General features: G+C 43.6%; 1 protein-coding gene across 1 annotated transcript in view; it reads left to right on the forward strand.

Annotated features, from left to right (window-relative positions):
- The window catches only part of LOC132869964 (acyl-coenzyme A thioesterase 5-like), a 59,972-nt gene that overhangs the window by 34,193 nt on the left and 3,265 nt on the right, over nt 1-22,514 (forward strand). Inside the window, exons 6-8 of the mRNA XM_060903529.1 lie at nt 9,919-10,032; nt 20,637-20,707; nt 22,011-22,035. Of these exons, the coding sequence (XP_060759512.1) occupies nt 9,919-10,032; nt 20,637-20,707; nt 22,011-22,035 (210 nt within the window). The remainder of the gene's footprint in view (nt 1-9,918; nt 10,033-20,636; nt 20,708-22,010; nt 22,036-22,514) is intronic.

Genomic DNA, 22,514 nt, shown 5'->3' on the forward strand with positions numbered 1-22,514 from the left:
CCCATAAACCAATTACGAGGATCTTCCCGTGAAACCCTTCACGAGGATAAACAAATAAAATAAACAAGTCATTGCAGACTGATTATAAAAAAAAAACAATTCTATTTGCTAGTTGAGTGTCCTTTAAATACTGTGTTAGAGCTATTACCGCTGATTGTGTGAATGGCTGACTTAATAAGTTGTCTATAGTTACAGATTTTCTTAATGTTCTCCCCATCTTCTCTCTTTCACTGGAATACTGTGTACAGTGTATAAGAACATGCTCAACCTTTTCTACTTCTCCACAGTGTGCACAGGCCCCAGAATGATGTTTCCCTATTGTATACAACCCACTATATAGGTGGGATTTACATTAGACCGTATCAGCGGATCATCAGATTAACGTTTTTAAAAACGATTAGCGTGCACACAGCAACGCCAATACACGATTCGCGTGCACACAGCAACGCCAATACATGGATACGCTAATCACATGACTAATTCGGCACGTAAGTTGAAATGTGTCAGTGCGGCTCATCGCTTCCTCCTCAGCGGCTGCGCTCCAAATCACTCCGCCCTGAACAGCGAGTGCCCTCTGGAGGGTGCGCACTCCGGCCCTGCGCAGCTCACAGAGCGCGCGAGTGAAGCGCACGAGCAGTGATTCGGGACTGAGCTGCTGTGCGCAAGTCACTCACCACTTGCAAGTGGAAGGATGGCAAGCCTAAAGACAATCATAACTACACAATGGGCAGTATTTGCATCAGTATTTGCAGTATTTTCATACTTTTATACTCTTTAATGAAAGGTGATACAAGGCGGAAGTCCGCGCCGTTTTTCAGCAGTCGCGTCACATGACCAACGCCAGCGAATCAGGAAGGTGGATGTCACAGTGACGTTGTCCAATGACGACGCCAGCTAGAGCTCAGCACAGCGTATCCGCGTATTCTCAATGTTTACACAGCACCGGACCAGACACGATCTGGATTGAATACGTGGACCCTGGCGGATTCCCGTTTCCCGGCGTTTCCAGGCGTTTTAATGTAAATGGACAGTGCATCCGCGAAGAAAACGAGACAGATACGGTCTAATGTAAACTTGGCCTTAGACTTGTGTGTCCTATCCTCAGCCTCGTCAACCAAACCTCCTCCTGTCGTTTCAGTTCACCACCCCTTCTAAACACCATCTCCTTTTGTAAATTATATAGATGCCTTCCTTTCTCCTCTGTATTCCATCTCTCCTGCCACATTTTGTTGATGTTGTCTTTAATTATTACTTTAATTTCTGCCTTGCTTAATGGGACTTCTAACTCAACCTCATTTGCCTTGATGGCCTCTTTGGCCATTTTATCCACTTTCTCATTACCCTCAACCCCCTTATGAGCTGGAACCCATGTGAATAAAAGTTTTATGTTGATTTATCTTAAATACGAGACGGTTAATTTCATCTAAGAGATCTTGTCGGCATGTAGATTTTCCACTCTGGATACTATTTAAGGAAGACATAGAATCTGAGCAAATAACTGCTTTACTAGGCTTCACCTCCTCCACCCACTGCTGGGCCAGTATAATAGCCATCATTTCTGCTGAAAAAAATTGACAAGTGATCTGACGTCCTTTTCCCAATACTTATATTGTAGCTGGGGATGAATACTGCTGCTCCTGTCTTACCAGTTTCGTCTTTAGAAGCATCCGTATATATCTGTGTCGTGTCATCATACATTACTTCTAAATACTTCTGTACATTCTGGTTTGCAATCTCCTTAGTTTTCAAATTTACAATAGGGAAATAAAATAACCAAGGGGGAATGATTGACCTTGTAATTGTTTTGCAAAGAGGAAAGTCACTGATCCCCAATTGATCTGCCTGCTGATTACCATCCCACCCAAAACTGCGCACGGGTCGACCATACTCCCAGCATTCCCTTAGTACCTGTTTGGGTGGGTGATTGTCTTCATGACCCTGTAGGTTTAGCCAATACGATACTGATAATTTCAGTCGCCTGAGGTCCAGTGGCATCTCCCCTACTTCCACCTGAAGTGCTGGGACTGGAGAGGTCCTGAAGGCACCACAGCATATACGGAGGGCTTTGGCTTGTATCTTGTTTAGCTCTAACAAGGAAGTCTTGGCTGCTGAACTATATGCTATACATCCATAATCCAACACTGGTCGGATTAGGGCACTATAAATTCTTTTCAAGGATGTGCTTGATGCCCCCCAGTCATTCCCTGCTAAGCATTTCAGAATATTAATTCCCTTTTTACATTTGTCTATAACCTTTTGAATAAGATTTTTAAAAGAAAGTTTGTCATCGAACCATACACCAAGGTATCTTAAATTATCCGTTTGCTTGAGTGGCTGCCCATACAACCTGAGGTCCACTGTAGGGTTAACCCTTTTTTTTGAGAAACATATAACTTGTGTCTTTTCAACAGATAAATGAAACCCCCACTCATGTGACCATCTTTCAACCTCGTTTATAGCTATTTGCATTCTGTTCCTTAGACTATCAGAATTTCGGCCTCTCACCCACAGTGCTCCATCATCTGCATAAAGTGCTCTACTGATTCTGGAATCAATATTGTTAAAAACATCATTAATCATTATATTGAATAGAATTGGGCTGCAGACGCTACCCTGTGGGGTACCATTTTCTATAGTGTAGATTTTTGAATTGCTCGCTCCAACTCTTACCTCTATGGTTCTATTCCTTAAAAAATCTCTAATCCAATTGAACATTTTGCCTTCTATTCCCATTTTATTCAATTTAAGTAAAAGACCCTCTTGCCAGAGCATATCATATGCTTTTCAGTATCAAAGAATGTTGCCAAGACTGACTCCTTATTTGCTTGAGCTTTCCTAATTTCATTTTCTAGGCAGATTATTGGATCCATAGTAGTACGGCCATTTCTAAACCCACTTTGATGTGGAGAGAAAAGACTTCTTTTTTCAATCTCGTATACTAACCTCTTAGTTATCATCCTTTCCATTAACTTACAAAGATTAGATGTTAGTGCTATAGGCCTATAGCTTTTGACCTCTGCTTTATCCTTACCTGGTTTAGCTATAGGTACCACTACTGAATGTTTCCAGCTAGAGGGCAGCTTACCTTGCTCCCAAATTTTATTATATAACTTTAAAATCACACTTTTAGCCACATCAGATAATTGTTCAATCATTTTGTAACAAATTCTAGCTTTACTTGGAGACGTATTTTTAACACCCACTAATGCTCTTTTCAGTTCAAATAATGTAAAATTATCATCAAGTGCGCCCTCACTTATATCTTTCTTTCCTAATACGTTTCCATTATCTTCAATCATTTTTGTTCTCCATAATAACTCTTCATTTGTTAAGTTTTTAGAGCCATGCACTTTAACAAAGGCCCTAGCAAGCATCTCTGCTTTTTCATCATTATTTACTGCTTCACCATCAATATCTTTAATTACTGGTAAAGAGAAGTCCCTTCTTATTCCTCCCATCTTTCTGATCATTCCCCATATCTCGGAGACCTTGACTTCTGATCCAATATTATTACAGAAACTCCTCCAGTAATTCCTCTTAGTTTCCCTTATTACTCTTTTAACTTGAGACTGTGCCTTTTTATATAGTATTAAATTATTGAAGGAATGATTAGATTTCACCATTCTAAATGCTTTATTTCTGGCTTTGACCGCTTTTTTACATTCATCTGACCACCATGGCACCATTTTCTTTTCCCTCATCCCAGAAGACTCACCCAGAACCTCCTCTGCTGACTCATATAATATATTTGTGATTATGGAATTTACTAATTCAACATCACTTAAGTTTGACATATTCTCCATAAGTTTGCCACTTGCCTTCATGCTATATAGCCCCCAGTTAGCCTCTCTCATTTTCCATCTTGGGTACCAGTTTTCTTCCAAATTAACATTCTGCTCTTGTATCTTGGTCCAAATTGGGTAATGATCACTTCCTAATGGGTTGTTATTATTAAGAACTTCCCACTGACTGACTCCTGCTAATCATTCTGAAAGTAAGGTAAGGTCAAGTGCTGATTCTGTTCCATGTACTAGATCAAACCTAGTGCCTGTTCCATCATTTAAACAGACTAGATTGTGGTCATCCATAAACTCCTCAACAGTACTCCCATTATCATCTGTTCTTTTGCTTCCCCATAATGTGTTATAAGCATTGAAGTCTCCACATAAAATATTTCTACAATTTCCCTCCACACAAAAACTATCTAAAAAATCTCTTCTAATCTTTTGACAAGGGTTATAGAAGTTAATTATTTTAAACTTAGTTCTACCCACCCATACTTCCACTGATATTACTTCAATTTCTTCATTTATATTCTGTGCTTTGTAATTAAGTCCCTGTTGAATAAATGTGGCTACTCCCCCACCTGTTCCTAAGCTTCCATCTTTGCGTACTGCTACATATCCATAGATTATAAAGTCAAGTGATGGCTTTAACCATGTTTCTTGAATACAAATGATATTAGGTTTAACCTGCTATTCTTCAATACAATGTTTAAATTCTTGCCCATTTGCAATTAAACTCCTGGCATTCCACTGTAATATGGACAGTACCATTATAAAACACCACCACATGACTGCTGACTTTCAGACACTCTGTTCGCTAATACTGCATTTACAGACTCAACGGATAATTCCCCTATATCCAGGTACTTTTCTGCTGCTCTTGTGATAATCTTTATTCTCTCTGTTCTGCTATCTGTCTGAGCTGAGCAACTGATAACTTCCACTATGAAGGCAACAAACTTTTTTTCTTCTCCACAATCAAAGTGTCTTCAGAAACTTTATAATTCAAAGATTGTGCAACTCTTTGAGTAGGAGGTTGAGACACAGACACTGCTTTAGCATCAGATCATACTTTGCTATCTATCTTTTTGATTGCATCAGCATAGGTAAATTTCTCCTTCACCCTTATGTTTTGAATCCGTACTGCTCTTTTATGGGCCTCACATCCTTTATAAGCAGCGCTGTGCTCCCCTCCACAGTTACAACACTTTATTTTAGTTCCTACAGCACACTTGCCATATTCATGTTCCCCCCCCACACTTGGCACACCTGGCTTTAGCCCTACAGGCTGCAGCAATATGCCCGAACCTTTGGCATTTAAAGCACCTTGTTGGTGGAGGAATGTATGCTCGGACTGCATAACTGACATACCCAATCTTAACTCTTTCCGGTAATCACTCTTCATCCAGAGCTATCATAACTGACAAACTAGGACTTGTAACTCCATCTCTTGTAATAGGCAAACGTTTCACCTTGGTTACTTTAACCCCTTTCAATTTAACTCGGATCTGTTCCTCTGTCAACTCAGTAGATACTCCAGATATCACACCCATACACTTCCCCTTTTCCTCCCACACTTGCGGCTTTATCGCTTTCCCCTATGGAGGGCTGCCGCGTGACGTCACCGTACCGCGTGATTTTGTTAGGGCGCCATATTGGAAGACCAAGTACATACATACATACATACATACATACATACCTCACAATACAAAAACTACGAGCGAGAGTGAAGTGATATTACAGCTGTTGTGAAGTGACACGATGAGTGAAGTGACACAATGGCTGATAATTCTGGTTATGTGAGTACATTACCAGCTGCAGAAAGGGCACGGTATGTGGAGAAATTGGCTGTGATAGATGGGTTTGACCCATATGATAAGACTCGGGGCAAGGGAGAATGGAAACATAAGGAGGACCGGACACCAATTCTGCCATCTGTTTGCTACCCAGACATTGTAAACATTCCTATAATAATCAGTGCAGATTAAATGAAATTCTCCACTATCATGTTAAAAAAAAAATTATAGCACTTGACCACTATTGCAATCTGTATTCATGCTGTTACGGATTTTTTTTATTTCATAATTTATTTTTAATTTACTACTTATCTGTTTTTATTTATATATCTTTGAATTATTTGGACATGGGGAAAAACTATATTTAAAATCAAAAGAGGGATGGAGGGAGGAAAAGTAAAACAAAAGAAAGAAATGAAATATATAACATAAATGTGATAAAATTAAGGATGTTTTTATTCAGTAAACATTTTAAAAAATGTTCTACGACACTCTAGCCTAGTGACTTACCAGTAACAAAATGGTCTGAACATATTCTGTACTGCTGTCGACTTGAAGTATTCAGATCCGCTCTGCATAAAGCAGCTAAATACTCTCTCTGTCTCCTGGCAGAAAGCTCCTTGGTTTGCGCCCCTTGTGTCTCAATCACAGCTGGTATTCTGAAGAAAGACTTCTTTTCACCTTTCCCATCAGCTTTGTTAGAACACCCTAACACAGCACAAAAGTTTACCATTGTAGGTTTTTGATGAATCAAGTGCCTCGTGGGTTCACATACCGCGCGCTGCCGTTATTTCCCCCTAATCACGAGTTTGTTGGTCTTCCAATATGGCGCAGGGTTCATTAACCCCTGCTGCTGGTCTCTATCTCTACACACAATCATCAAATTGCCATCTCTTAAAGTTTTGACTGTTTGTACTTCACCTACTAACTTGTATACTGCCTCACTAACTTTTAAAGGATTTAAAGTACACGGGGATTGGAATCCAAGGATAACTTTAATTTCATTTCTTTTACCTTCCTCTCTCTTCTCTTCATCGGGTTCTAGTTCTTTCCTTTTCTTCCTCGATTGACCCTCTGCCATTCTCCTGAGTATATATTTCTCTCATTGTAGTCGCTTGACGCAAGATCACCACCTTCACCTGCCTCCTCCATCTCACTCACTTCCTGCAAATCCCGGATCACACCTCCAGCCCCCCAAAAATCCATTCAGCCGAAATCTCGAAGATTTAAATTGGAAGAAGTTCCGTTCAATCACTGTTGAAGCGAGAACCTCTCCCCGTTCTTTTCCGTCCGCACCTTGCGCCCCCTCTGGGATGCAGGTGAGCGCTCGCTGAACGGGGAAGCAGGCAGGATGGAATTCCCGTCCCGGATCTGGATCAGCGCTGACGTGGGAGATCCGCAAGCTCAGGAGCGGATGTCCGGGGCGGAGCGTGACATACATGTGGCTATTGCTTATAAATAAAATTGTTTTCTGACAGGCCCGGCGCCATGGGGGGGCGGATAGGGGGCGTGGCCCCCTCGTGGCTACAGCCCCGCCCCCTCAACGGAGACTCAGATCACTTAATTGTTTTCTTATGAAAATATAATGTATTATAGACGTATTAATAATTTGCATTTTCAAATACGAAATATTAAGTGGTTGCGCACTGCACAAAAATAAATTTCACATAAATCACTAGTAAAACTGGCACGGTAGAATAAATCTGATTGGTTGTTATGATTCTTACGTTGCAATCGTAGAATTCAACTGTAAGGTAGGATTATTTCAAATAGCCTGAATTTAATATTAACCCTGTTTTAGACATATGTATCAATCCTAACTACTGGGGACTACTAGTTATTGTGGGTGTATGTGTGAAATGCTGACACAGCCGCGCACACAGACCTGTGATAAGGACAAGGGGAGGGGTCATCCGCGCGGGGGTTTTACATGTGCACTGACAAGTGCACTGTCTCTGCAATATCCTGTAATATGCAGTCAGTTTATGGGAGTAGTCTTTCCCCCACCGAATTAAACGAATTCAATCACAATATTGTGAATCCATTTTCTTTCTTTGTAGGCTAAGTTTATCTCCGTTTATGTTGGTGTATGTGTTCATATATGGTCCGCTTTGTGCGCAAATAGCGTAAGAATATGTGTCGTTGACGTCACCCCCCATGCAGCGGGGGTGAAAATCATCACTTCAGAGTGTTTAGTCCCCTACACGCCTAAACTGGGATCGCGGATTAAGTGGTTAGCATTGACTCGGTGCGAGTCAGGAAGGCTATTACTGGTGCAGCCGCGGGGTCTGTTGATTTTTTTTAATTATGATTTTGGCCGCCGAGCCAAGTACCTTAGACTTGCATTGGCGTTTTGTTTTCATGCCGCAGAGCTATTTGTATGTATTTTAAATTTAAAGGACTTGCCTGTAGGTTTGTGTGTGTGGTTTTATGTTTGGCATCTTTCCGGTTGTAACGCGTGTCTGTGAGAAAATTGGAGGGGAGGGGTAACAGGTGGGCACGGGAGTTGATAAAGCACAACTGCCCTGGTAATATGTCACATGATTTTCCCGTACTAAAGCAACCTTCGGGGCCGTGGTTTTGTGGTTGGCGCAGTTAATTGTTTGAAACACGTTGTCAGACCGCCATAACTACTACACACTATATGAAAAATATTTGCCCCCTTGCGATTTCTAATTGCCCCCTTAGTAAACTGTTCCTGGCGCCGGGCCTGTTTTCTGATACCATGTCCATACAGTAAATAGAGCATATATATATTTACTCTATAAGGCAGTAGCCAAAAAACATGAAGCGTAATCCAAAAATGAACAATTTAAAAATTACAGAAATAAAATATACCAAGGGCGGCACGGTGGTGTAGTGGTTAGCGCTGTCACCTCACAGCAAGAAGGTCCGGGTTCGAGCCCCGTGGCCGGCGAGGGCCTTTCTGTGTGGAGTTTGCATGTTCTCCCCATGTCCACGTGGGTTTCCTCTGGGTGCTCCGGTTTCCCCCACAGTCCAAAGACATGCAGATTAGGTTAACTGGTGACTCTAAATTGACCATAGGTGTGAGTGTGAATGGTTGTCTGTGTCTATGTGTCAGCCCTGTGATGACCTGGCAACTTGTCCAGGGTGTACCCCGCCTTTCGCCCATAGTCAGCTGGGATAGGCTCCAGCTTGCCTGTGACCCTGTAGAACAGGATAAAGCGGCTACAGATAATGAGATGAGATGAGAAAATATACCAAGTGTCTGTACTTTATATTATTCTACTCTTACCTCTTACAGTTTTCGAAACTGAAACCTCCAAACCGAGGCTGACATACACACGCTGTCGCCGTGACCCAAACTCTTATTTCCCAGAAATGGCCCAGCATTAGAGCTCAGTGGAATGCACTTTCTCTCTGTAATAAGCATAAACATGTCTGAAAGCGATTTCTTTAGTCCATTTATTTCGAATGGTGAACCAAATTGTATACACTCACCAGCCATTTTAATTGGAACACGTGTATGCGCATGCGCAGTGCACGACTGTTATACTCTTACATTCTTGCAGCACGATGATATAGTGGCTAGCTGCCTCTATATGAGGCAGTAGCCACAACAAAAACAATTTTGACCTTTTTGGTGACCTTGACTGGATGACCCTCAAAATGTTAGGGGCTCTATTTTAGACCGATGCCCATCTATCCTGAAAGTTTCATGGAGATTGGTTCAGCTGTTTTCCCATAATATCATTAAAAAAAGAACAAAGAAACCAACAAACAAAGAAACCCCACCGAAAACAATACCTCGCCTCCTCGTGGACTCCGTCCCAGGAGATGTAATAATGCCTCAGTCCCAACTTTTTTCTCTTTTTTTTTGTGTGTGTTGCAGACATCAAATTCTAACTTCATTTATATTTACAAAACAGATAAGTTGGTCAGTAAAACTACTGAAAATCCTTTCTTTATACTTTTGTCTATTAAATAAAGTTTCATGTGAATTAACAAATCACAGATTTCTGTTTTTATTGCATTTTGTAAAATATCCCAACTTTTCTGGAAGTGGGGTTTGTACTGTTTCCTGTGTGCATGTGTGTTCCAGTGTGCCACAAACAGAGGATGTACCTTACTGTAGTTACTTGGTTCACATACATACTATTGTACTATTTACATATGGATTTTTGTTTTTGGAGTACATTTGGAATAAACAGGCATTTTGGATGAAAGCTTTCCTGAAGAGAGAATCCACATTCTCAACAGCTAACTACCATTTTTGCACATAGCTCCCATGGACATTTTTCTGCATCTGTGAACACTTTGGTTTTTGCATTTCATTTCATACTTGAGCTCAGGTTGGTGTTTGTTTTCTTTTGTAGGTAGCATATCAGATCCTGCAGAAGCATCCCATGGTTCTAAGGGACAGATTGGCTCTGTTGGGCCTCTCATTTGGTGGTACTGTTGCTCTGTCTCTGGCTGCCTACTCTGTCAAGGTGATTTAGCATTATACATAAAATAAACAAAGAAAAACAATATTAGTGATAGGGTTTCCACTTTCCACAGGGTTATGCAACCAAATATAGTTATTTACTTTCATTTAGTTTTAAATCTAAACTGTTAAGTCTATCTGCAAAATATTTATGGATATCTATTCCAGTACTTTTACTCACCTAAAAATCAGGTTGTCTGCCACCAAAAGTCCCGTCTGCCACCAAAAGTCCCAAATGTCTTCCATGTATAGCATAAACAAAAGAATTGGCTTTGCTGTTCCAAAACTTTTGGAGGGGACTGTGTATGTGTTTGTTTAACAGATGTTCTCTCTGGGTGCACGTCTAAGTTGAACTTTCTTTTGACATGCACAGAAAAGTTACAGAATTAAAAATTCCTGTCACATAGTCGTGTACACTCTGTTCAAGTCTGGAATTAAAATTTCCTCTTAAATTTTATGTCACAAAAAATTTCACTCACATACTACTTTACTCAAGTCCAAAGTTCAAATATCCTTGTCCTTGCAGAGCTCAAGGCTGCTGATATTCAGACCTACCAGCAAGTAGTCATATTGAGGTATTTCACTCACGTGACCAAGTCATGTGATGCTGCCATTTTGGACGGCACGGCTCGAATCAGTTTGAATGCGAGGAAGGCGACAAACGAAAAACATAAAAGAAAAAGGAGCGAGATGCAGAAAACACCTTCACTATCCAGCGACGTAGGGCATTTACAGGGCGAGCAGAGGGAGAGGTATTTGCAAAAATTGAGGTTAGCAGGCTTAGAGAATGACATTTACCTGCTTCCACCAGGATTGTTCACTGACAGCTAAGATTTGTTCACATTTTCATTTACTTTCGGTCCTCAGGATAAACAAAATGTTATTAAATGTCATTGAAATAACTTCTTAGTCTGTTGAGACATGGCCCGTTATAAGTTTTTCCTTTACTGTATTTACTAGTTTACTGAGCGCGCTCCGGGGCTGGCTGGCCGGCTAGCTAGCGCTCCGGGGCTGGCTGGCCGGCTAGCTAGCGCTCCGGGGCTGGCTGGCCGGCTAGCTAGCGCTCCGGGGCTGGCTGGCCGGCTAGCTAGCGCTCCGGGGCTCGCTGGCCGGCTAGCTAGCGCTCCGGGGCTCGCTGGCCGGCTAGCTAGCGCTCCGGGGCTCGCTGGCCGGCTAGCTAGCGCTCCAGGGCTGGCTGGCCGGCTAGCTAGCGCTCCGGGGCTGGCTGGCTGGCCGGCTAGCTAGCGCTCCGGGGCTCGCTGGCTCAGTAAACTAGTAAATCCAGTAAAGGAAAAACTTGAGACTGAAAGGTTTTAACAGTCATCCAAATGACTGAACGTAAACATTGCTACAGTAACATACTAACTACTGTTGTTGACATTAGCTAGCTTGCCGTCCAAAATGGTGGACACCGGGGCGTCACGTGACCCTGTGACATCAGGTGAAATACCTCAATACAATCTCGTGGTTGATTCTTCTTCCCATAGCTGGCATAGCCTTCCCGTTGCTGTGTGCTTACACATTTTCTTTCTAGCAAAAATATCTGTAGTCGTACCGTATGTTAAATCAAAAGGACTCTTCTATGGTTATCAACAGGAGAAAGGAACCAACAAACTCCTTGTCGTTGAAATGAGGAGGAAAGAAGGTTTACCTATTTCTCATCGTTTGTCTGAAGCTGAAAAACCCGGAAGTGTTATTAGCCGCTAATTTCACTGTTGTAAGGCGGATCCCCTTCTGTAGCTTCTTCGAAACATTGTTCCGGATCACGTATCCTCTTTATTAAACACAATCATCAGCCGATGACAAAACTGACAGAAGTGGAAGAGCATGGGGGTAACTAGGACCGGAGCTGTTGTTGCAACGAATTCGTGATTGGGAGATCGTCAGAGTTGTGAGTAGCGAAACAAAACTGACTGACTTGACTAAACTTTTGGATATTTTGTTTTAAGGTTTCCTTTTTTGTTTATTTCTGATAAAATCACTGGAAGAGGTTGGAAACTGGTAAACTGGAATGCTGGGTTTGAATAGCACTGAACTGCAGTGTGGGTATTCTGTGATTAGAATAATATGTGGGAACTGAACTGTGATTGTGGGTGTTGGACTGATCTGGTTGAGAATAATATATCTATGAAACGTACAAATGACTGATTTTGTGAATTTTTATTCGGGCTCTTTTCATTGTGTGATGTGGTTCGTGCTGGTAATAATTTAATTCTTGCCTATGATTCAGTACTAAACAGAGGTGTGACCAGAATGGCATGTGTGGGTGGGCAGTTAGCTCATCTGGGGGGGCAGAAAACAATACCTGAAAAATCGGTGGAAAACCACTACTACAATTACTAGGCCTAATAGTCCAATAATAATAATAATAATAATAATAATAATAATAATAATAATAATAATTCAATTCGGTAATCAAAATATGGTCACACTAGCATAAATCATGACCGTCAATTTTGTTAACAGTGTGGAATTTTTTTATGAAGTTTTTTTTGTTTTGTTGTTTGTTTTTTGTAAAGAAAAAAACTAAACTAACTTTTTTTGAAAAGCCTGGTTATGCTGAATGGAAATTTAAATGTTGACATTGAAAATGTTGGGATGCACCATCTACTGGTCTTCATGAATAGCTGACCTTTGACCTGGACCATTATCTACAGTACAAGTCTGCGGTTACACTTAGCAAATTCTGAAACAAATTCATTCATGTCTAGATTTTCTGTGATTTCCTTCTCATGTGCCAGAATGACTAAATTTTTCTTCCTTGAATGCAGCATTGTTCTGCGTAGTGGAGTGAGGATGCGGTTCAAGGTGGAGAAAGAGCTTTCGCATGCAGCTGAAGACACGCCAATGGCAAGTGCTGTGACATATATTGAATGCAATATGGGGAAGGCCTCTTTGTACTGCTGAATGCATTTGCATGCTTCAGAGAGGTTAGCATCAGTTGACAATTTATTGAGCAACATTGCTTTTGCCACAGAAATTTCATTTTGCAAGCTTATGCTGTTAAGCTCTGTGCCTGCAAGCACCTGAAGTGGTTTCAGGAGAGAGGGCTCAAGAAAGGACTTTGATTTTGGCAGGAGAAATGATGTGGACCTCATCAGTTCAACATTTCTCTGAGAGAATCTTGTCTCCATCTCTACAATAGCTCTGTCAAGAATGTTTAACATGGCCCTTTTAAAAGTTTGATTAGGAGCTATTTGGTCATCAGAATGCCCAAGTGTTGACAAGACAACGCTATCACCAAGCTGTGAATTAACTTTGCGTTTTCTTTTAGGTGGGGGCGAATTGGTAGGCCTACTTCCACCCTGAGAGAAATGCTCCTGCCAGAATGAGTCACTCCTCATCTCCTTCAGAGTAGCCAGTGAAGCTGTCACCACCTCCCCAGCAGTGCACATATCCACTGCTTGGGCCTGCAGAATGGCATTAGCTGGTTTCAGTGCACCAAGGACCTGAAGGAGGAACTTTCCTGTGTTAAAGAAACACTGTCGTTTTAATTGGGTCGAAAGACCCAATGCCTCTGTGCTGATGTCAAAAGGAGCAGCGTCATCCTCTGCTACATCTGAGAGAAGCCCTCTGATTGTGTCCTCATTGGTGACAATGGACTTCGTGACCTCATAATGACTGGTCCACCGTATTTCCAGTAGTCGTTTCAGTGTAGGTGTGTTGTATGTGTGTGCAACATAATGTCTGTGACAAAATGTGTTTAAAGAATTTGACCAGTCAAAGAACTTCTTTGCCAGGGGTTCTGCTTCCATTGCGTGAACCACTGCCAAATGGAGCTGGTGGTTGTAGCAGTGCACGTATGGAATGTACTTCCCCACTTTGTTTTGCAACAAAGCTTGGACACCACCCCTTCCCCCAGACATGACAGACGCACCATCATAGCACTGACACACTAAATTGTCTGGTCTGTAACCCAGGTCAGTCAAATGTGAAAGAATGTGGTCGGAAATGTACTCAGCATCAAGCTGATGTAGTTCAATTAATCCAATTAGGTGTTCCTTGGGGACAGAGTTTTGGACAAATCTAATTACTACAGACAAATTCTCTATGTTACAGCGATCTCTGGTACCATCACTTTTAATGCAAAGTCCAGGAGAGTCTGCTTTCTCAGATCTGGCTTGGATATTGTTTAGCACCATTTTGGTGAGGGTTTCAATTATTTCATTTTGTATTACGTTTGACGTGTATTTTGCATTGTCTGGGATATGTTTTACAATTTCTGCCAATTTCTCATCTTTTTTGACTGTATATTCAAAAAACTTCAGGAAAAGTCCCTCCTCCCCACCCTCGTGATTGTGACCACGCAGAGCCAGTTCATTGACAGCCAGGAACTGAACGGCCTCCCCAATGCTCTTCACATAGTACCTGTTTTTTTCTATCTGCGTTTGACCCAGCAGGTGAGCTATGCTTTCACCCGTCTCTGCCCGACGCTGGTGTTCCTGCCACGCAGACATTGATCTGACGTGCAGGAGACTCGACGCATGTTTTTGGAAGCCGGCGTCTTTTTCAAGGGCTTTTTTCCAATTTGTGAAGCCACGTTTGGTAAATATATCCTCGCGGTCTGAATGTGAAATGTTAAATTTGCGGCAGGCAAAGCAAAAGCTGGCATCGCGGATAACGGAATACTCGAGCCACGGTCGAGAATGATACCAGCTTGCACTAAAGCACCGAAGGGTTTGTCCAAATGGGCGCTTGGGGTAATTAGTTAAAATAGGCTGGGACGGGCTATCCATATTTAAGTCGGAAGGGACGTGCACATCAGAGGTTTGGGAGAACTGCGTACTTTGTGAAATGCAAGGGTTTTGAGTTCCTGAAGCGGCCACAGAACTGCAGGATGGCGCAGACCTATTCAGATCCTGTGAAGGGCTTTGCTCCGCGTTGGCAGCAGCGGTGCTGGGCTCAACAGCGGAGTCAGAAGCTTGCGCAGCGACAGGGGCGGACGAGGTCTGCTTTTTAATGAGCCACCTATGCATGTCTTTTGGTGTTATGTACTAGTTAATAAAATGTTTTAATAACGTCTGTGTGGGTTATGCTTAGTGGCTGGCTGCCTGCCTAGGCTGGCAATTCAACTAGCTAGCACGGTCTCCTAGTCTTAATAATAGCAGGCTAGCACAGGCAGACTGCTGTAACTAGCTGACTTATCTACACAAATCAACAAGTAAATGAAACGAACAAGCTCAACTCAACAAAAACTACTACCACTACTTTGTGAAAAGATGACAGAGAAGAACGAAATAGGAACTGTATGGGTGCAAAGTAAACTCCCGCACAGCGTTGTGCTTGCTAGTTGAATGGAGGAGGACTGACACGCCCCCTATTCAAACGAACCAACTGGAAAGCAGTTTTGACGATTGTTCTGCCCCTTAAGGTTACGGAGGGGGGAAACACGATAACAAAAAATAATTAAAGCTATAAACTTTGCAGATATATGCTGTTTTTAAATCAACACCAGCATTTATTCTACCAATACAAGACACAAACAGAGATCATAAATCGTGGCCTTTTTTCTGGCCAGTTTTCTTTGGATGGACAGGGCATTTCTCAGGGGGGCAGGACTTGTCCCTGGGGGGGCAGTGCCCACCCCAGCCCCCCCGTGGCCACGCCCCGGGTACTAAACATTCTTAATTGTCTCCTAGATTCTTCTTGGCTTGGCTTAGCGAACGAAGATTCAGGGTTGGGTCTATCCACAATGGCTGCAGGCACGCTGATGGCTGATGAGACCTATCTGGGACAGGCAGGCTGGGCTGCAGCGGCTGCAGTTGAATGACTGATCAGTGTTTGGAGCAGAGGGCACCTTGTTTTTCCTTCTGCTTCTCTTCTCTTCCAGGCTGGTTGTACGTGTGCATTCGAAGGCTGTGACTGCCCCTTGGATGATACTGCACCATTCCACCCTGTCAGCAGCAAGAGAGGACTAGGTGTGAGTGTCAATGTGGCACATGGTCAGAGAGGCCTTGAGGAGGTCCTTGTACCTCTTCTGTGGGGCTCCTCTGTTGCATCTCCCAGTGGATAGTTCAGCATAAAGTGATATCTTAGGCAGGTGGTGGTCTTCGATCCTGGACACGTGCCCAGCCTAATGCAGCCAAGTTTTGAGGAGCATGGCTTCGAAACTGGAGATCTCTGCCTGTTGGAGGACCTCCACATTAGTAACAAAATTGCTCTAGTGGATGTTAAGGATGGAGCGGAGACAGTGCTGACAGAAGTGCTCGAGGAGTCGTAGATGCCATCGATAGATCACCCACGTTTCAGAGCCATACAGGAGTGTCGTCAGTACAGCTGCTCTGTACACTCGTATCTTTGTCTCTTTTTTCAGGTCTTTGTTGGACCAGACTCTCTTGTAGAGCCTGCCGAAGACACTGTTTGCTTTTGCCAACCTGTTGTCAATTTATTTGTCAATTTTGGCAACTGTTGTGATGGTGCACCCAAGATAAGTGAATTGTTTGACAGCTTTCAGCTCGGTTTGGTTGATGCTGATATGTGGTGGTTGGTACAATTTGTTGGGTGCAGACTGATGGAGAACTTCTTGAGGCTGACTTTCAAGCCAAATTGTTGGGCAGCCTCTGCGAAGCAGGTCACAATACGTTGCATGGCTGGCTTGGTGTGGGCAACAAGAGCAGCATTGTCTGCAAACAGCAGTTCGCAGATCAGCTGCTCCATTGTCTTGGTGTGGGCCAGCAGCCACCTCAGGTTGAATTGGCTGACATCCATGCGATAGCGGATATAGATGCCATTGTCTTTGTTGAGATCTTGAGTGGCCTGCTGCAGCATCATGCTGAAGAAGATGGTAAAGAGTGTTGGCACAAGAACACGGCCCTGCTTGACGCCGTTGATGATAGGGAAGGGCTCCAACAGTTCTCCATTCAGTCTGATTTGTCCAGACTGGTCCTCATGAAGTTGGGTGATCATTTTCATGAACTTTGAAGGGCAGCCTAGCTTTTCCAAGATCTGCCAGAGTCTGTTTCTGCTGAAAGTATTGAATGCTTTGGTCAGATCGACGAAGGTCATGTACAGGCCCTTATTCTGCTCACGACACTTCTCCTGGAGCTGCCTGAAGACAAATACCATGTCGATCATTCCTTTGTTGGCTCTGAATCCACACCGGCTCTCTGGGAGGTGTTCTTCTGCGACAGTGGAGACCAGTCTGTTGAGGAAAGTTCTTGCAAGAATCTTACCAACAATGGATAGTAAAGTTATTCCCCTGTAGTTGGAGCAGTCTGATTTTTCTCCCTTGTTCTTGTACAATGTTATGATGACTGCATCTCAAAGATCTTGGGGGAGTTCTCCTCTTTCCCAGCAGCAGGTGAAGCAGCTGTGGAGTCTCGAATGGAGTGCTGGCCTGCCTTGTATCCAAATCTCTGGTGGGATACCATCTATTCCTGCTGCCTTTCCTGACTTCAGTTGTTCTATGGCTTTCATCGTCTCTTCGAAAGTTGGGGGTGCATCCAGCTCTTTCTTGATCTGTTGTTGGGGGATGCAATCCAATGCCATAATCTGGACTGTACGGTTGGCGTTGAAGAGGGTCTTGTAGTGCTCAGACCAGCGGTTCAGGATGGAAGTATTGTCAGTGAATAGTACCATTCTGTCTGCACTGTGCAGTGGACTCTGGACTTGGTAAGTGAGGCCATAGACCACCTTTAGAGCTTTGTAGAAACCCTTGTAGTCCCCCATGTCCATGCATTGCTGAGCCTTCTTTGCAAGGGTTATCCACCACTTGTTCTGGATCTCTTGAAGCCTGCGCTGGAGGTTGCTGCATGTGAGGCAGAAGGCCACTTTCTTCACAGGGCAAGATGGCTGAGCAAGATGGGCCTGATGTGCTGACCTCTTCTTCACCAGAAGTTCTTGAACTTGCGGCTCATTTTCATCAAACCAGTCTTTGTGTTTCTTGGTGGTGTATCCAAGGACATCTTTTGACACTTGAAGGATGGAAGATTTCAGGTGTTCCCACTGGTCTTTTGGTTCCATCCCCAGATTAGCGCTTTCCTGTTCAAGCTTGACTTGTAAACATGCTTGGAAGTTGGCTTTCACTTTGGCCAACTGGAGGCTGCTGACCTTTAGTTTCTTCTGAGGTGCACCTCTTTTCTTCTTGGGCTTGAACTGAAGGTTCGATTTGCAGCGGACAAGGCTGTGGTCTGTATGGCATTCAGCACTGGGCATCACTCGGGTGTGCAAGACATCCTTTGTGTCTCGCTGCCGCACCAAGATGTAATCTATAAGGTGCCAGTGTTTGGACCGAGGATGCATCCAGGTTGTTTTCAGGCTGTTCTTCTGCTGGAGGATGGTATTGGTGATGACAAGTTGCTGCTCTGCGCAGAACCCTAACAGTAAGTGGCTGTTGTCATTGCAGTTCCCAACTCCATGTTTGCCAAGAATTCCTTTCCAGGACTCTGAGTCTCGGCCCACTCTGGCATTGAAGTCACCAAGGATGATCTTGTCATCTGCTAGTATCTGCCACAGAAAGCCACGCAGATCAGCAGAGAGCTTGTCCTTGTCTGCTAGGTTGGCTTGGAGGGTTGGGGCATACACATTGACCAGTGTGATGTAACGGCTGTTCTGGAGAGGAAGGCGCAGGGAGATGATGCGGTCCGAATGACCCCGGGGAAGATCAGTGAGCTTGGAAGCAATGGAGTCTCTGATTATAAAACCAACACCTGAAAGGTGTCTCTCTGCATGTGCTTTACCCGACCAGTACAAGGTGTATCCAGCACCGTGCTCCTTCAGGCTGTCTTCTTCGGCAAAGCGGACTTTGCTGACTGCAGCGATGTCGATATTGAGATGTTTCAGTTCATGTGCAACAAGAGCAGAACGTCGCACAGAGCGGTTGCTTCTGACTGCATCTAGCATGGTTCAGATGTTCCAGCATGCTACTTTGGGTCGTTTCCTGCTGTTAGAGGTGGCAGGATACCTTTTCTCCTGTGATGTTGTCTGACCACATGTGAAGATGCCCATTGACTGCGGCAAGCCAACTGGGTTTGACGGGAAAGGAGCTTTGGTTAGGCCACCTTTTCTAGGCCCCTCCCCATGTGGGGCAAGCAGTGCTGCCCTTAAACAAGGCTGCTTGGGCACTCAAGGGTGCTGCCGAGTGATGTAGTCATCTCCAGATTGACGCCAGGTGGCCCATTACCCCTGAGCCACCTGCCTGCAGGATTGGGACTACGGCTTCCAGTGACATCTTCCACCTGACATTTTCACCCCTTTCCCATTGCTACAGGACTTGTTGGATGAAGGAGATGTGGACATTCCCTTCCAGCCTGCGCAATGGAGCTTTTAAGTGGAGTGCAGTGTGTGCAGTACTAGCCCCACCCTTTACACCTAAAGTTCATCTGCCATGGCCTAACAAGCTGGGACGGTGACAGCAAGGTCTTTGAGTTGTAGGTTTTATGTCAGAGTTCCCTCTCCTAAGCAGGTTGCTGTACCGGGCTGAAGAGGCCTGCCCCCCTATTATTTCAAACCAAAGCTGGTCGGCCACAGCCGCTCTCCACATAAATGGCATGCTCTGGTCCTGGTCACTTAGCCGTTGAGTTCCGAAGAGCCTTTCCACCTTGGCCAGTGACCTCATCCTGGAGGTTCATATGCCCAGTGATGCAGTGTTTACATCACTCCCTCATGTGTTTTAGCCCACTAGCTGAAATGGTGTACCGGGATGTGGCGCTTGGAGCCAGCTCGTGAGATTTAGGAGATGGGTGAGGACCAGTGCACCTGTCCGTCCCAAAGGGTGCAGCTGCCAGGCTGCAAAGGTACTACCTCTGTCCAGAGCCCCCTACACCTAGATTAAAAGCAAGTATACTAAATTTGTTAACCATTGAAACTAAGGATTCATGTGACACTTGAAGTTGATACATGTGTTCTTGTGTATTTCTCTCTTTTTTTTTCTTTTGACTTAGCCTACATACTCCCTGATTATTTAAACAAATTGGGCCGTGTTTTACTGCCTGGCACCCCGGCTTACTATTAAATAAGACAGAATTGTTACAATATGTTTGTGAATTTCTGTTGCAAGGTAACATTTGGGTGGTTCTTTAAGTACACTCCCGTTCACTTTATGAGCACTGTCACTTGCCCATTTATGCAGTTATCCAATCAGTCAAACAAATGGCAGCAATACAATACATAAAATCATGGAGATGCAGGTCAAGAGCTTCAGTTAATGTTCACATCAGGCATCAGAATGATATGATCTACTCGATTAATTTAAAGAGATATGCCCGTAGTCAGCTGGGGTAGGCTCCAGCTTGCCTGTGACCCTGTAGAACAGGATAAAGCAACTACAGATGATGAGATGAGATGTATTATTAAAAACCCAGAGGCATGTCCGGCGGGATCACACTGTGTCTGGCAAGATCTGAATTTGCTGGTCAAATACCAATATTTAATGGCTAATGGACAGAGACCCTGACACACGCGCACACACGGATCATTTCATTCACCATTAAGACTTTGACACAGATTGTCTAGAAAAGAATCATTGAGGCTGTATTGTAAATATTAGTACTATTGCATTGCTTCAGATGAGGGAATCATTACATTGACAGAAATTTCTTCTTGCTGTCTGTATAGCTATCTCCTAAATACAAGTCGTATAATACTCTTATATATGTGATTTTGTCACAGCCCCGGTGTTGTATATGCATCAATGGCAGTCATGTACGTACTGTGTCTGAAACCATCGAAGAATTGAGCAGGTACATACATTGGAAATATGTGTGCTTCCTCCTCTCAGAGCACTTTTACCAACTCTGTTAGGGGTGGTGGAGGCGTGGTGAGATATAATCCAAAAGCAGAACACAGAGTTATCCAATAAATAAGGTGATTTAATCTAGGGAAAAAGGGTGTGGCAAAAAGTTAAACAAACAGGACAAAGAACAAATGGCAAAAATAGTCCAGGAAAAAAAGGAGACAGGCAAGGGCAAAAACGCTAGTGAAAAAAAAACCATGAACAAGAATAAACGCTAGTGCAAAAAAAGCATGAACAAGAATCAACGCTAGTGCAAAAAAACATGAACAAGAAAAAAACCTTAGTACAAAAAAACATGAACCAGAAAACTAGCTAGTGCAAAAACCATGAGCCACAGAAACGGCTAGAGTAGCAAACGAGCCATTCTGGCAAAGTCAGAGTCTGAGAACGGCGTATTTATAGGTAGCGGTGAAAACCAGGAAGTGAATACAGGTGAGATGGAATTCCCGTCCCGGATCCAGATCAGCGCTGGTGTGAGAGATCCGTAATCTCCAGAGTGGATGTCTGGGGCAGAGCAGAACAAACTCTTGCTTTTCTGTACATACAAATATCTCTATACTTCAAATTTTAGATGTGTTCTCTTGTTCATTAAAATATGAAACTACTAAAACGTATACCCACAACACTATGTGTCAGGATAATCTACAGATAGTTGGGAATGTTTATTCAGACAACATTACCATCCATTTTCTATATACCACTTATTCGTCAGGGTCAGAACCAATCCCAGCTGACTTCAGGCAAGAGATAGCTGGGTAGTTTGCCAATCTCTTGCAGGGCAAACAGAGAAACAAACAACCATTCACATCTATGGGCAATTTAGAGTAGCCAGTTGACCTAATCTGACTGTGGGAGGAAACCCGCTGAGGCACGGAGAAAACATGCAAACTTTGCACAGATAGGCCCCAGTCAGCTGCGAGGTTTGAACCTAGAACCTTCTTGCTGTGAGGCAACAGTGCTAACCACTGCACCATCATGCTGCCCACAACATTACAACTTATTACCACAAATATGATCAGAAATCTTTTTTTTAAGTGAAAGACAAGACTTCAATTTCTGAATAAAAATCTGGTCTTTATTCAAAGGGGACTTTGTGACTTCCTAGTCATTGAAGTCGAATGTTTGTTGTAATATTAAATATGTAATAGTGAATGAATTGTTGGAGGTGAGCTGATAATTTGGAGTTGTTAAAATGTACTGCTTTGCAACTGAAAAAAACTATTAATTAATAATATTTAAATTATTTTTAGTCTGTTTCATAAAGCGCAAATAAAGGTGTGGCAGCAGGGGCGTGGTCAAGCGCCGGTCTGTGACAGGAGGGCGGAGTCAGGGAAGGTAAGTGGCAGAATCACTACACCTGAGAGCAATTAACCTGTGTTTGTGTGTCTTCCCAGTGACCGCGCCCGATTTAAAGAGGGAGAGCTGAGAGCAGAGGAGAGCTGATCCCTGAACGAGACGCTAGTGCGTGTGTGTCTCTCTGTGTATTAAAAGTATACAAATTGTTAGACTGAAAAGTTTGGCAATAAAGCCGCTATTTACCCCGATCTCTGTCCTGCCGTCCTCTGTGCTCCACCCACACGTAGGGAACGTTACAGTGGTGCTGAAACCCGGGAACCAGAGTGGAGCACCAACCAAGCAGCCCCATGGAATCCTCCCCGTTCGCCGACCTGGTCCACGCCCTCGCCATGGCCCAGCAAAGCCAGCACCAGGCGCTCGTCACACTCCGGAAGGAACAAGAGCGGCGCTTTGAAGCC

Source organism: Neoarius graeffei, chromosome 21, assembly GCF_027579695.1.
Source record: "Neoarius graeffei isolate fNeoGra1 chromosome 21, fNeoGra1.pri, whole genome shotgun sequence".
Taxonomy (NCBI): Eukaryota; Metazoa; Chordata; class Actinopteri; order Siluriformes; family Ariidae; genus Neoarius; species Neoarius graeffei.